The 14,565-nt window shown below is 40.7% G+C and overlaps 2 protein-coding genes across 2 annotated transcripts; one reads left to right on the plus strand and one right to left on the minus strand.

Annotated features, from left to right (window-relative positions):
* The first annotated feature begins 596 nt into the window (after positions 1–596).
* On the plus strand, positions 597–9,463 carry rundc3b (RUN domain containing 3b). Its single transcript, XM_076109339.1, is given in 11 exon segments — positions 597–634; positions 4,391–4,506; positions 5,185–5,318; positions 5,777–5,862; positions 6,096–6,182; positions 6,594–6,674; positions 6,959–7,136; positions 7,365–7,522; positions 8,628–8,774; positions 9,115–9,180; positions 9,256–9,463. Coding segments are annotated over 9 exon segments (1,041 nt in total). The 5' UTR covers positions 597–634; positions 4,391–4,506; positions 5,185–5,288.
* A 1,223-nt stretch (positions 9,464–10,686) lies between these two features.
* On the minus strand, positions 10,687–14,555 carry slc25a40 (solute carrier family 25 member 40). Its single transcript, XM_076109495.1, has 10 exons — positions 14,363–14,555; positions 14,062–14,169; positions 13,809–13,868; positions 13,619–13,725; positions 13,440–13,507; positions 12,949–13,073; positions 12,170–12,453; positions 11,982–12,063; positions 11,556–11,636; positions 10,687–11,464 (listed from the first exon to the last, which is right to left on the minus strand). The coding sequence occupies exons 1-10, from the start codon at positions 14,379–14,381 to the stop codon at positions 11,331–11,333; spliced, it is 1,068 nt and encodes a 355-aa protein (XP_075965610.1). The 5' UTR covers positions 14,382–14,555; the 3' UTR covers positions 10,687–11,330.
* Positions 14,556–14,565: the final 10 nt, after the last annotated feature.

The following is a 14,565-nucleotide window of genomic DNA, read 5'->3' on the forward strand; positions in this document are numbered from 1 at the left end:
GAATAGCAGCAGAACATATGAACAAAGCTAAATATGGTGCACGATACATAGATCATGACATGTTAAGTCCATGCATTTTTAATGTTTTTTTATTCAGGCAACTGCAATTTTATTGTCTGTAAATGTTAAAAATAAAAATATATTCATGTGTTGCATAGTTTGAATTAAAATTATATTTTTGGTGTAATGCCATTTAAAATAATTAGTTTTTCAGTTATGCTGGCCTAAGGTTTTTAAGTTGTTTGCAATTCTTACTTTTTGTTATATTACATTATACTTTTTACATTTTTTGTTATATTACCGATTTAGAGTCAGAAATTGGCAGCTGGTCTGACGTTTGAGCTTTTATTTTGAAAGTACCAACGGGAAGTCCTATTACATTGCAGGTTAGGTTTGCGTTCAGCCCCTCCTGCAGCTGAGCAGCGTGTATTCCTCCGGGCTGACGGAGACCGCTGGCCCTGACCTACCCTGGTGCAGAGCGAGCGGAGCGGGCACTGCGCACCACCTCCGCCTCGCAGCGGCCCGGACAAGGACCGGGGATGGCGTCGCTTGGCGTGGGGCTGCATGTCATCCGCAGGCGTGGAGCAGGCAGGAGCGCCGTGGTGGAGAGGAGGAACCTGCTCACGGTGTGCAGGTGGGAATTCCTCACAATGTTTTTTCTTCTAATGCCAGGAGGATGAAAACTGCGTCTGACGGCAGATTTGTTTATTCATAATTGAATAGGCGTTTGTGTGAGGTTAGCTTGGGTAGCAGGACCGCAACCCCGGGTCTCCAAGATATGAATTCAAATGCATAAATCCATTCTGTGTCTGCTCTGAATGAAATAGATTCAATCATTATAGAACAAATTAGAATGTCAGCTGACTGACCCCTGCTGAATGCCTCTCTCATGTGTGTTTTGTTATATGCATCTCCTTCACTCACTCAAACACACAAATACACATTCACGCCCACCACCAGCAGCCCGCACAATTACATTTCACTTATAATGACCCTCATAATCAGTTCAGTGTAGGATTAAGCCCAGAATTGTAGAAATACTCAGGTCATGAGTTCAAATTCCACCCCACCCCAATTTAAATGTTGCTACCAAAGACAATTTGTAAAATGTTGTTTATTATTATTATTATTATTATTATTATTATTATAATCTTTTCAAATTGTTTTATTCATGTAACTGCAAATATAATATGTTTCTTTTTCGATTTCCCTAATTTATGGTTTAAAGACTCCCCTTGACACGACAAGGAACATCATTCAAGTGGCTAAATATTAAGTGCATTTTTGTTTTAACTTTATTGCCTGAAACTCCTCAATGGATTCATGAATGATAAGCTGTTTTGATACATTTGAAACATGGCTGACGGATGCTGAGGTGTGCACAAACTAGCCTTCTGCCTGTTTCTCCTCCTCTCTTCGTGAGCTGAAGTAAAAAGTGCTCCGAGTATTGATTTGTGGTCCTCTCAGAGCTGCTGGCAGATGTCAGGTTACTGACTGACAGTACCTGTGGTGCGTTTGAGACAGAAGATCACCTGTTCCAGCTGCTCAGTTAACAGGAGAACAAATTCATGTTTCAGGTTTGAGGTGTGACGGTGACTGGCTCGTACGCCTTCCTCCGTTAACGTCACTTGAAACGGATATAAAGGGAGAGTTATCAGATGCAGGTGCTCCTTGCTGACCACTCGGGTCCTTTCTGCCTCCTCACCAGCCATCAACTCGCTGATTGGTACAAGCGGAGGAGGGAGAAGAGAGTCGTGATGACAGATTTGCAAAATGAATGAACCGAAGATGAATTATTACTGAGGTTTAAGAAAGGTTTAAGAAGAGTCTTTAAGACTGCCTTAAATACGTTACATTATCTACTTTTGTTCCCTTTTAATGTTAAAATCATTGTCTTCCACACTGAGACAGAATCTTATAGCGCTGAAATGATTCGGATGAATCGACTGACAGATTGATGAATCATCTCAGTCATTTGTTTTAAACGAAAATGCCAAATATTCACTGGTTACAAATGTGAAGATTTGATGCTTTTCTCTTTGTTGTATATGATACGTCTTTGGGACTTTTTACTGTTGGTCAGACAAAACATATTACAACATAATTGTATATTGTATTGGCTTGTTGCTGCTCTTTATTTAAACTATACATGATGTTTAACATTGAGTGAATATATATACATTGTGGATGTATTGTGCATTATTTGAGACTGGTACTTTATTTGGAATCTTTGGAAACTGGTGGATCTTCACTTTGATTCAAAGTTAAGTGGGTTTGAACAGTGCTTTTTCTGCACAGCAGGAGTTTGCATTGATTCGCCTGCCAGCAGGCTGCTGCTTGTCGGGGGGGTTGAAGCTTCAAGAAAAGTGTAGATTGCTGCTGCAAGCGCGTGTGAGAGCTAAGCAGAGTCTAGCTGCTGCAGTAGCCGTCAACACGGTTACACACCTGCCATTGAAACGATGCCGGTTGTTTTTAGAGCTCGTGTTCTCTAGATGCAGAAAAGAAAAGTCATTTTACTGTCCATAATCAAACGCAGAGCAGAGTCATCAAACTCTTGTGCACTAGTGGAGAACAGAGGGGATGTTTACCTTCCATCATTTAATTACATGGAGGAAAACACCCAAAACACTGCTTCAGGTTAAGAGCTGTTGTGCAGATGAATGCACAGTAAAGAACCGAGGACATGTTTTCATACACTTCATGCTAAAGAGAAGAGCAGCAGTGCTTTATAAGAGCCTGTGTGATGTTATATAACCAAGCAGTTGAATGAATGAAATATGATTGTTTGTCCTCTCAGGGGGAAAACCAGTTGGCTACGTAAAGTCTGTACAGCTCCACAAAATACCTTTTTCACAGCAGCAGACACAGTTGTGTTGCTAATAATATGAAATCATTTATGGGGATCTATTGGCAGACATGGAATATAAAATGAATAAGTATGTTTTCTTTAGTGTATAATCACCTGAAAGTAAGAATCGTTTATTACGTTAAAATGAGCCTTTTATATCTACCAACAGACCTCTTCACAGAGCCGCCATGTCGATACAGTAGCTCAGAATGGACAAACCAAACACTAACTCCAGAAAGGGACATTCACATTTCACAAGTTTCCTGATAAACCTAAATGGAAATAAGCCATCGTTCATGTATTGTTTACACCTGTGCTCAAAATGTCTTCTGTGAGAAAAATGGAGATCTGTCATTGTGCAGTCTAATCAGCCAACAATAATGGTGCCTTTAAACGGTGTCCTGATTGTGGGAATAACCATTTGTTGTCAGGAGTTTAAAATGTACATTTTGTGAATCCATTGTGTCCTGTTGGTAACATCTCTCATTCATAAGCACAAGGTTGATCATTTACCATTTTTTTCAAAGGGAACATTGATGATTGTTGTCTGTCGACTCGCAACAGGGTTCTCACGACTTCAAGCACCTCAGCACTGAGGTGCTTGCACATTAAGTCACTTAAATGCTCGACTTTTCAGGATTTCTGTGGTTCTTACGTTGCCTGAAAGTCCCAGGGCCTCGATTTTTACTGTTTGAATGTTGAAAAATCCCCGAGAGGAGAAATGCAGTAAACTCTACACAGAGAGGAAATTAGGAAATTGTTTTTCAAAGTGTCTGAAAGTAAATATACATGATATGTGATTCAAATCTGCCCGTATTCATGAAAATAAGATGAAATCTGTCCGTCTTCTGTCGCTGGAAGCACGCACTATGGTCACCCTGCTGCTAAGCAACGGGAGAGATGAAGTCAGATTATTTAGCTGACGTTAAAGGCTACACACAATTTGCCAGAATTTACACCACACGCGCACACACACACACACACACGCACACACACACACACATACATACATTGCAGCCTCGTCCATTAACTCTCCTGTCTAATCAGTTGAAACCAGATTAGACAGAGTCGTCGGTGCACATGTCATAGGGCCGCTCATCATGACTGGTTTCATCACAGGATATTAATCGAAGCCTTATTTCAACGATGTAGGCCGTATGTGTTTATTTTCTGTGCCTTTTACGTTGTTTGTTTTATCTCAATTAAGATTCTTCTTTTTGCTTGTTTGTTCTTACGTGCATTACCGGTAGTCCGAGTGTGTCTTTGTCTCATTCAGTCTGGCATCCGACAGTAATAAAGAAAATATTTTGGACACACTTGGATGTCAGTGTAGAAAAATGTCGATAGATCCCTCACACTTTTATACTCTCTTCCAAAAAGCAGGGGCCAAGATATTCAGACTTTTTAGTGTGTGTAACTGAAACGCTGTCTCCTACTATTCCCATAATGCAACCAGTTGTGTCTTTTGACCTTTCGTCCTGGTAAATGCCTATAAAGCTCCATGCTTTGGTAAAATTGTGTGTGCATCTTCTTTTGCCTCAGGTTTTCAGTGAAGACTCTGCTGGACCGCTCCTGTTTTGACACGATAGACGATGCATCTCCAGAGTTTGTTAACTTTGTTTCCATCCTGGAGCACATCCTCAGTCATCGACTCAAAGGTAAAAAACGTAAGCAACCCTCTTCTCGTCCACATGCATAACTGAGTTATATTTATACTGCAGAGTGACATATTGTTTTTTTGACTTTAATAGATGATAGTTGACAGGAAACATGGGCGGGGGGGGGGGGGGGGTTGATCTGTGATAATGGTCGTCAGCAGGAAATGAGCAGCAGACTTTGTGGTTTCATGTGTCTTTAAATCGTCAAATCAAATCATCAGGACGAAGAGAGAATCGAAAAATATGCACAATTTTAATACAGAAATTGCAGTGAAGTTTAGATAGTAATGGGCATCTTATTTTCCCTTCATTGAGATGAGTGTAGTTAGTGTGAGAATATTCTCAGTATCAAACGCAGTGTATTCTTATTATGCTTGCACGATAGTATAGATACTGACCTGTTAAAGATCAATATTTGAGGTCTCCACTTACAGAAAGTTAAACTCTTTTCATTACATTTTTACCACCCCAAGCAGCCACTAAACTTAATTTAAGTTCAATGCTTGCACATTTTATGTGACTTAAATGTAATTTCTGGGTGAAAAACCCTTCAACTATGATCCACTTCCATTTGAGTAACGTGTACGAACTTGCTTTGTGCATCTTAAAAATTCAGAGCATCGTAAATGCAGATTCAAGCTTGTACAAACCTCTGTTTCTGTCTTTTTTCCCTCTCAGGTCAGACAACTTGGTTTGGCTATGAGAGTCCTCGGAGTTTCTGGGATTACCTAAAAGCCGCCTGCAGCAAAGTCCCTCATAATTGCATCCGAAGCATCGAGAGCATGGAGAATGTGCGATCATCGAGAGCTAAAGTGAGGATAAAACATTCTGGGGATCAGATTTAACTACCCGAGGCAGCAAGGAAGTAAATAACGTGGATCTCTAAATGTCAGAAAGTCAAATACAAACAGAGCATTTGATTAAATAAATGTGTAATTTAGCCATAATTACACATATATAAATCAGTAGATGCACAGCTCTACATCTTCTATGAGTCCAAAATTGTCCTGACATCAGCACACGCATGCGGCACAGGCGTTTGTTGTTTTAGATTACTTTGCAGAAACAATTGGAGCTAGCATTGTTCTACAGTCAGGCTGTAGGTGAGAACAAGACACACACACGCGCGCACACACACACACACACACACACACACACACACACACACACACACACACACACACACACACACACACACACACACACACACACACAGGTCAAGAACTCTATGAGCTTCCACTAACTAAATGTTACTTCTTTGTCTCTGCAGGGCCGGGCATGGATCAGAGTGGTTCTGATGGAGAAAAGATTATCAGAATACATCTCATCTGCACTGAAGGACTTAAAAACCACGAGGTCTAAATGTGTTCTCATAAACTGCACACACTGTTTCCCCTTCAACCCAATTATGATGTTTTTGATCAGGTCATCAAGTATAAAAATCGTATTTAGAAACATCAGCATGTTGCAGGATCATTTTGATCTTCTTACACTTAATCTTAAACATTCAATTATCACACACCAGTTGACTAGATCTAGAGGAGTTGAATTAATACCAATAATGTGCTCTCACGTGTTGACTGTAGGAGGTTTTACGAGGATGGAGCGATCATGCTGGGAGAGGAGGCGGGGCTGTTAGCAGACACACTCATTGGACTCAACACCATCGACTTCAGGTACCAATCACATTCTGCTAATTCTTCCCCGTTGCACAGTCCGTGTGTAGCTTTCTCTGCAAGAAATGCATTTGTGGTGTCATCGGTAAAGTAACAATCCCTTTCAAAATGTTAAGGCTGATCCAAAAGGCTTTCATGTTAATGGAGCTTAAAAGGAAAATTGAAGTTTTCATGCTTTATTGTCTTTGAACAAGTTTCATGTTTTTATTGTGACGTGCACATTAATTACAGAAAGCTGACGACAATAAAAAAAAGAAAACGGATCGCTACAAAGTGATCAAAGTTGCATAAGTATTCAACCCCCTTTAATTGGACACACCTAAATAATCACTGGTGCAGCAGATATGGACTTAGTACTTTAAAGCTGTAGATCTGGGAGGCGTTGATCTGATTTTCCATCCTGTCTTTTAGCTTCTGTCTGAAAGGAGAGAGTCTGGATGGCAGCTGCCCCGCTGTGATCGACTACACGCCTTACTTGAAGTTCACTCAGAAGTACGTGAGGTCAAATCACACAGTTCATCATCAGTGTACTCTAAAGCAGGGCTCAACAAGGTTGTTATTTAGTGGGATTTACATGATCCTTCTATTTACATTTTTATCTGCGTTGGATTTGTGAAAAATAGTGTAACATTTTTAACTATGAGAGCCTTCAGCTTTGGTCGGGGGGTTGGGGGCACATATTTTTTTTGTCAGATTCGGCCCACGGGCTGCTGTTTACCTCCCGCTGCTGTGCTGGATGTGTGCTAGTATGAGGCTCACGCTGCTTCCCTGTGCAGTGCAGACAGCAGCATCAGCAGCGACGAGGAGGAGATGAGGACTCTGGGGAGCAGTGGCAGTGAGAGCAGCACCCCCGACAAGATGGCCACCGCTGCCTCCATCTTCACAGAGCAGAGCAACTTGGTCAGCAAGTGCAAACGCTTTGAGCAGAAGTACCGAATGACGTTGGAGCAGAAGGTATTATGTGTGTGTTTAATATTAGTTATGGTCATTACAGGTTTCCTCCCTGTTTGGCATCAGCTGTTATTCAACATGATGGAGCTGCCACAGCTGTCCTCTACGGTTATTTCTTTTGCTTTGAGCCAAAGCAAAGAACTCTGATGTGTATTCAGCAGTGCCTTCATGGCATTAGACACACAAATGGAAAACAGAGTGTGTATGTGCTTGTGTGTGTCTTTGTCTCAGGGTTACCTGGAAGAGCTGGTCTGTCTACGAGAAGCCCAGCTGTCACAGGCTGTGTCTCATAACAAAGCTCTTCAGCAGAGCCTAGAAGACGCACACCTCTCCCACGCACTGGAGAAAGAACAGCTTGAGTACATCGTACTGGAACTACAGGACCAACTGTAAGTTCATCCTGCTCCGTGTGTGTGTGTTTGTCAGTGCATGTGAGGTTACTGACGGTGAGGTGGAGAGGACTTTGAGTTTGACATTCAGGACACAGCAAGAAGCCTGGAGGTTGCAGGTGGTTTGTTATTTGTGTGTTGTTGAATCAATCGCTGCTTTTAGCCAAGAGGAAAAGCTGCATCAGTGTTGTGTCTCTAAATTTATGTTCTAATCAGTGAAACTACCCTTCCTCTGTTTCATCACTAATTTACTGTAAGTTACAAAGTCTGTCAAGAGGATTTGTGTAACAATCTCTGGAAATGAAGCTGCAGTCTCAAGTCGGTGAGATGAGTCATTGGATGTTTTCCGATGCAAAAAGCAACGTGGCATGCAGCGTCGACAGAGCGAGAGTCAGTGAATACACAGACAAACTTTGAGAATGACAATGTGAGTCAGAGAGTATTTGCACAGTCAAATATGCAGGTAATAGTGTGGGCTTCTGGGGCAGTTTGGAGCAGGGTTATTATCATCAGCCAATACTGAAACTAAAATAAAAATAAGCAGTGAAAAACATTGTAAGCTGAAACCAAATAAAAACAATATCTTAAGAAAAACTAAAGCTACAATGAAACTATATTGCCTTGTTAAAAAAAGTATACAAATAAAATAAAAATGTTTTTTAGCTGTAATATATCCCTACCGAAAAAAAGAGACGGCAGGAATTTCCATCAATTGTCCAAACTGAGTAGAGATCTGACAGTTTGTAAAAATCGCTATACAACTCTCTTCAATTTGGTTAATAAATAATTGTGACCCAAGATATGTAGTGGGACTTTATACTGTATATTGAAAAAAATAAACTTGCTAGTGCTCTTTATGGACAAATGTGTATCTGTAATGGTGACACCGTTTTCTTACTTTTCTAGTTTTTCTTTTTAGCTTTTTTGCCCGAGAAGAATAAAAACGCAGACAAAAAACAGTTTGAGTAGGTCTCAGTTCAAGCCTTTTTATGTTATTTGTGCCTTAAATTACTGCATTTAATGACTCCCCTCCTGTTTTTTTTTTATTTGAAGTCTTTATTAATTTAAGGAATTGTCTCTGACTCTGGACGTCTATTGTCTTCAGGACGGTGCTGAAGAACAATGATTTGCAGTCCAGGCAAGAGTTGACCGCCCATCTGACCAATCAGTGGCCATCTCCTGTCGCCTTGGATACCAACGCAGTTGCCTTGGACACGCTGCTGTACAGGAAGAGAAGGGGCCAGTGGGAGGAGTATGTAGATGAGTTTACATCCTCCAGCTTCCAACTCATGATTACTTCCATTATTGCTCAATCTAAATGATTTATCGTTTATGATTTAATTGTTCACAAACAACTTTGGCTATTGTACAGACATAAAATACAGATTTTGTATTCTTGATCTTCCAAAAGGTATTAAATTTACATTGATAAGGAACTAAGAAAACCAGCAAATAATCAATTCTTTGAATCTGGAACCACCAAATGTTTGCTTTTTGTTTTTAAGTTGCTTGGACTCAATTTTTTCCTGTTGATTGACTAGTTGTTGCAGTACTAGTTATGTGTTTATTGATCCTCTATCCTCTATTTGCAGGAAAAGCTTCCAGAGTCTGGAGCAGCTGTCTGCAGACATGAGTCTCTCCCAGACGTCTCTTGAACCGTCACACACACTGAGTCTGGAGGCCAGGCCGACTGGCACACACTGGCATCACCAAGGTACGTCTCCTTCTGCGAGTGAGCAGAGTAGTCTCCCGGAGGGGGGATGCGAGCATTGATCACGTGTATCTTGTCATTCAGGTAAAGAGGAAACTCCATCTCTAAGAGGTCTGTGTGGCTCCCTGACCTCAGTCACCAGCTACAAGTCTTTGGCCAGCCTGAAGTCCAGCGAGTGTTTGGCCAGTCCTGCAACAGAGATCAGCAGTCCAGGCTTCACCCCCTCGTAATGAACGCAGAGCTAAATAAACAGATCTTCACCAGGGCCGGACAATCCAGGAACTTTTCTCAATGTAGGGGGTATTGATTTGTAGACATTTATTTTCAGAATGTTGAGCCCAGAGCTTTAACAGATGGAAGTCAGGTTTGCAAGTTGAGAATCTGGTGTAGCATGTTCTTTAAATTGTGTTAAAACTGAAAAGCAGCTCCATCAGGCTGAATAATGTCTGATTAATTCAGCTGAAACAACCTCTGAGTCTTTATAGAGTATCTCCTGCTGTTACTTCATCAATGTGTTTAAATTATTTTGATGTGTTGGTTGTTTGTTTGTCTGTGGAGAATCGTTTTTTTCCATTTTAGGAAATAAATTAAAATAATAGTCAGCTGAACTAAAGACTGAAAGGTTTCCCAGGAGAGCTTAGCATGCTCACAACACTGACTGTAGATCAGATCAGAGTTCTGAGGAAACACACAATACTGATGGCCTCCGTCAGTCTCTCGTCACCATGAATTATTTCTTGCAGTTGAAAGTGTCTTTTATTATTTTCTGTGCCGTTACTGCTGCCACTGCATTTATATAATTGTTTTTTAATCTTTAATTTATGATGAATGTAACTCTATTTTTGTCATGTCATCAAATGATTTACATAATGCTGTCACATTTTGTTTACGGTGTAAATGTTTTCTCAGTTTCTTATGTCGTGCATAATACAGTGCAACATGTTTTATTCTCAGGTGTTAATCCCCACGATTAATATTCACTATTTACCTCTAGATTTACTTCAATGTTCCACTTTATCAGACAGACTCCTGTTATTATTCCCATTAATTACTCAAATGCAGTATTTTAATGGCTAGTTACCACAAACGGATCCTTCCTAAAACTCTGAATAATGATCTGTTACGACCCAGTAAAGAATATCTTGCAACAGATATTTTTTGAGAACGAGAAACAAGTGGCTTTGCCTAATATCAGTAAAACGTTTCTTATTATTGGTTACTAGCCGTGTACCTCAACACTGAATCATGACTTTCCTTTGAGTTCATTCCAGCAGTCATTTGCACAGATATGCAGCAGATGTTTTATTGGATTTGTTTGCTTTTTATCCCACATTTTGAATAAACTACGCTTACCCAAACAGTGAGAATTTGATAGTGACATCTGAGTTTCTTGTCCACAATAAACAAGTGTGGTGAGAATGCCTGTATAAAGTCAATGACTGAAAACAATCTCCAGAGAAGATCTGGTATGTATATTTAATACGTCACATTTTCAAAAAGTCGACGTGTCACAGTCCTCTTCCACAGTCTCTTGTCAAACTGAAAAACACTCATGGCTTTACACTGGCACAGGTTTAGTGTTCGTCTCTCTGTCACACACATTCACATTCACAGGGGATTGTTATGGAAGTTTAAAAACATGGAGATCCTCTCTCTGTGTCGGGGGAGGATACGCTGACTTGATGAAATTAATTTTACATCTCTTATGTAAGGACTTGAGGCAGTGCACACGATCCCAGTGAGACAGCCACATTTGAAGAATCACTTCTTATTAACAAAACTGTAGCTGCCATCTGCTGGCTGTTAAATGCATCAGAAAGCATGTGATTTGAACACTGATGAGACAAAACATTATTTATTTTCAGTTGTGTGCACAGAATTTGTAGCCGCAATGATAAAAATCATAGAATATTATAAATACTAATAAAAATAATTTCATATAAATCTTGTAGTGCAGAAATGGATCATGTAGTTCATTATTTTTTTTCACTTCAATTTCGGCTTGTGTGTTTTTAATTGGGCAACATTACCCTTTTCCCTCCAGGTACAGTGGAGCGGTACTTGTGTCTGGTTTGGAGAGAAATGACTAGAAAACTATCAGGTGTTACTGGTCTGCAGTGGGCCGAGTGTCCTCTCCTGGTTGCGTTTGCGGAAAAAGGCTTTGCCAAATTCATAAGTGCTGATCATAATGGCGCAAGCCGGGGCCACTTTAATCAACCTTGGGAGGAAACCTGGCAGAGAGACAACAGATAAGAGGATCGATTACATGCCAAGTAGTTAGGTCTAATATAATGATTCACTAAATATCACGAGAGGATCTACCTGCAAACAGTCCACCAAAGCCGTCCTGCGTCACAATCCTGCTCATCATGCTGAAGGTGGAGGAGGAGACCCGACAGGACACTGATGAGACAAAGACAACAGTCAACATCAAAGGACTTAACGGATTAAGTGTCAGAACAACCTGTTTGTCTGGACCTCACAGCCCTCTCAGACGAGCTCACGTACCTTTTCATCAAAACCACTTGTCATGTTCTAAATGTGCGGATTTGAACGTATTTATAATCCCTTTATTTATAGTTTTCCTTTTTTTCCTCCCTTAAGTAGCTTTAATGTTGAAAAACCCCAATCCTATTCCAATCCTAAAACGTGCCCCTGGTTGGGAATCCACTGATGTTTTGATGACATTTGTAATCTTCAAAAGCATTTACTAATTAATATAACAATACAGAATAGCGACATAATTACAGTTCTTTGCTTGTAGCTCTCCCAGCTCCAGCTGCCTTCTCGTTTTAACGACATCAAAAGGTAACGTTACAATGGACGCGATCTGAAAGAGATGGAAATATGTATAAATCACTATTTATGTTCATTAATGATATTTTCTGTGGAGTTCTGTTTCTACAGGGTGACAGGCTGAATGCTGATGCACTTACAGAGCCAGACACCGCTCCGGATAAGAAGGTAACTGTAAACGTGGGTTCTCTGGTGTTATATAGTTCACACAGCCAGCTCTTGCCCTTCTCATAGTTGTACCAGTACATGGCTGAAAAGGGCACGTCTCGGTAGAGTGTGGGCCCCAAACCTCGCCACAGAGACAGCCAGCCGTCTGTCCGCACTGCAGAGCGGATGCAGTCAGTCAGCTCCCTGTACGACTGTTTCTGAGACTGCAGCTTCGTGCGGATCAGCTCCAGAGGGCTGATCACTGTCGCTGAACCCACTGACACACACACACACACAAAAAAAAAAAAATGGTGGAGCATGTTAATTATATTAAAATACTCCACGGTGAAAGGAACTCTAATTCCTCAAAAGATGCCTTTTCACCAAGTAGTTTCTTTGTTAAATAGATATTAGGGCTGTCCTTGACCAAAGAAATCCTTTGTCGATTGACACGATTTTGTCGACTAATCGATTAATCGATTGGTTGATTTAATCGACATATCTGTAAAACTGATTTGAAAAAAAAATCCCCTTAAATATCCCCATGTTTAAATCTTGTGTTTACCAGAGATGTGTTCAGACATTTCTTGGAAATAAGTTTAAAAAAAAGCATGAAAAACAACTAACTAAGAAATGCTAGTTGACGACACAGAAACGCCTATTCGACTAAGAAGGGGGTATGTTGCGTTCTCTAAAGAATAATTGAATGCAGACGATCAACAGTGATTGATGTTGACAATTATAACAAAGAGCTGGACAGCAGTCAGCTCACCTCTAGCGATAGCTCCTGCCAGAAGAGGAGCCTCCTGAGCGCAGTCTCCCATCCTGACCCTCAGCACCGCACACAGCTGGTCGTAGCACGTAAAGTAGATTACTGTAGCAGGGACTGCCATCACACTGGAGACAACACACATGGAAAATAACCATATATTATGCCTTAATCAAGATTAGTCCAAGCAGGGGAAATTAAACCACAAAAGCAACACCAATACATTAATTAGCAATGTGATTCATTAAAGAAAATTCCATTAAGATAATACTTAACATAAATCAATCTTTGGTAATAAGCCCACAAGACAACCTGGGGTGGTTTGCCACTAATTGGCACAACTTCAAATGAAAGCCCCCTCAATGAGCGCATCAGCTGCAGGCTAAATGACTGTCGACCAAACACATTTTCTATGTAACTGGGCTCTAAGAGGAGAGCAGGGAGGATGAAGTGCAGCAAGGGAATAAAAGAGACACAGAAGACTTCTCACTCACAGGGTCGGAGGTAGACCGCTCCATAACGCCTTTATTCCATCATGGCGTACTATCTTGACGAAGGCGTCCTGCAGAGACGCAGAGTGTGAAGTCAGTGTGGGAAGACGTGCTTGTCTGACTAGCTTTTATATTTGATTTGGTAAAGAGTTACTGGTGGAATGGGTAGCTGAAATGGTTACCAGTGTGCCATTGAAGTGACTGGGGGCTTTGTACCAGGCCTTGGAGTTGCCGTTTTCACAGACACATATGTGGTCCATAAGTCCATTGCAGTAGACAAAGCATTTCCCTGAAAGATATTGACAGAAATGTATGTGGTCATTTAATATTTACTGTATTAAACACAATACTTGACATACTTGATCATAATACCTTTGGGAAAGGGATTTTTCTGTGATTGCAGTCTGATCTTCACGACATCCAAAGGTGTAACTGAAAAAAGGAAAACGTAACATGAACCTCCATGTATAAAATTTGGTACACTACAAATTTTGGAAAATGTGATGTCTTTTAATACAAAATGTAAATCTTCTGTACTTGTAATACACCAATGCTTGAAAAACACAAGTCTAAAGGGGAAATACTGTCATTACACACGACAGATGAATAGTCTCTAGTATCTCACCCAGCACAGATGTGAGGATGGCTCCGGAGCAGGACGCCACCATCTGTTGAAGTGGAGTAATGCCATTCAAGGCTGGAGGAGCAGGACTGTGACCACTCATACTGTATTCTTAAAGAAAACAAAGACACGGTGTTTATAATATGCATGACAGTCATCATGTAAACAAGAACCGTATTTGCCAAAGGTGCCAATTAGCGGTCACTGACACGTTAAAACGTTATTATAACATCCCAGGTGTTGTAACATTAACCTACAGGGAGAAGAGAGCTCTCTGGTCAACCCAAGGTAGCTAACTACTTACCGCTAAACCGCCCCAGCATCTACGAAGTCTCCCATTAAGAAGCACATCACTCTCAGGGTTTAAAGTTTCCTGAAACAGGTTCAATCGGAAACACGTGTATGCTTCGGGGTTGTAACCTTAGCTCGCTGCTTAGTTTACTCAGCAAACGGACCATACAATATTAGTAACATGATGACATTTCGGTGTACATTCCAGTATTAGTT

The sequence above is a fragment of the Anarhichas minor genome, unplaced genomic scaffold (assembly GCF_050575085.1).
Source record: "Anarhichas minor isolate MPS153535 unplaced genomic scaffold, ASM5057508v1 ptg000041l, whole genome shotgun sequence".
NCBI classification, from domain to species: domain Eukaryota; kingdom Metazoa; phylum Chordata; class Actinopteri; order Perciformes; family Anarhichadidae; genus Anarhichas; species Anarhichas minor.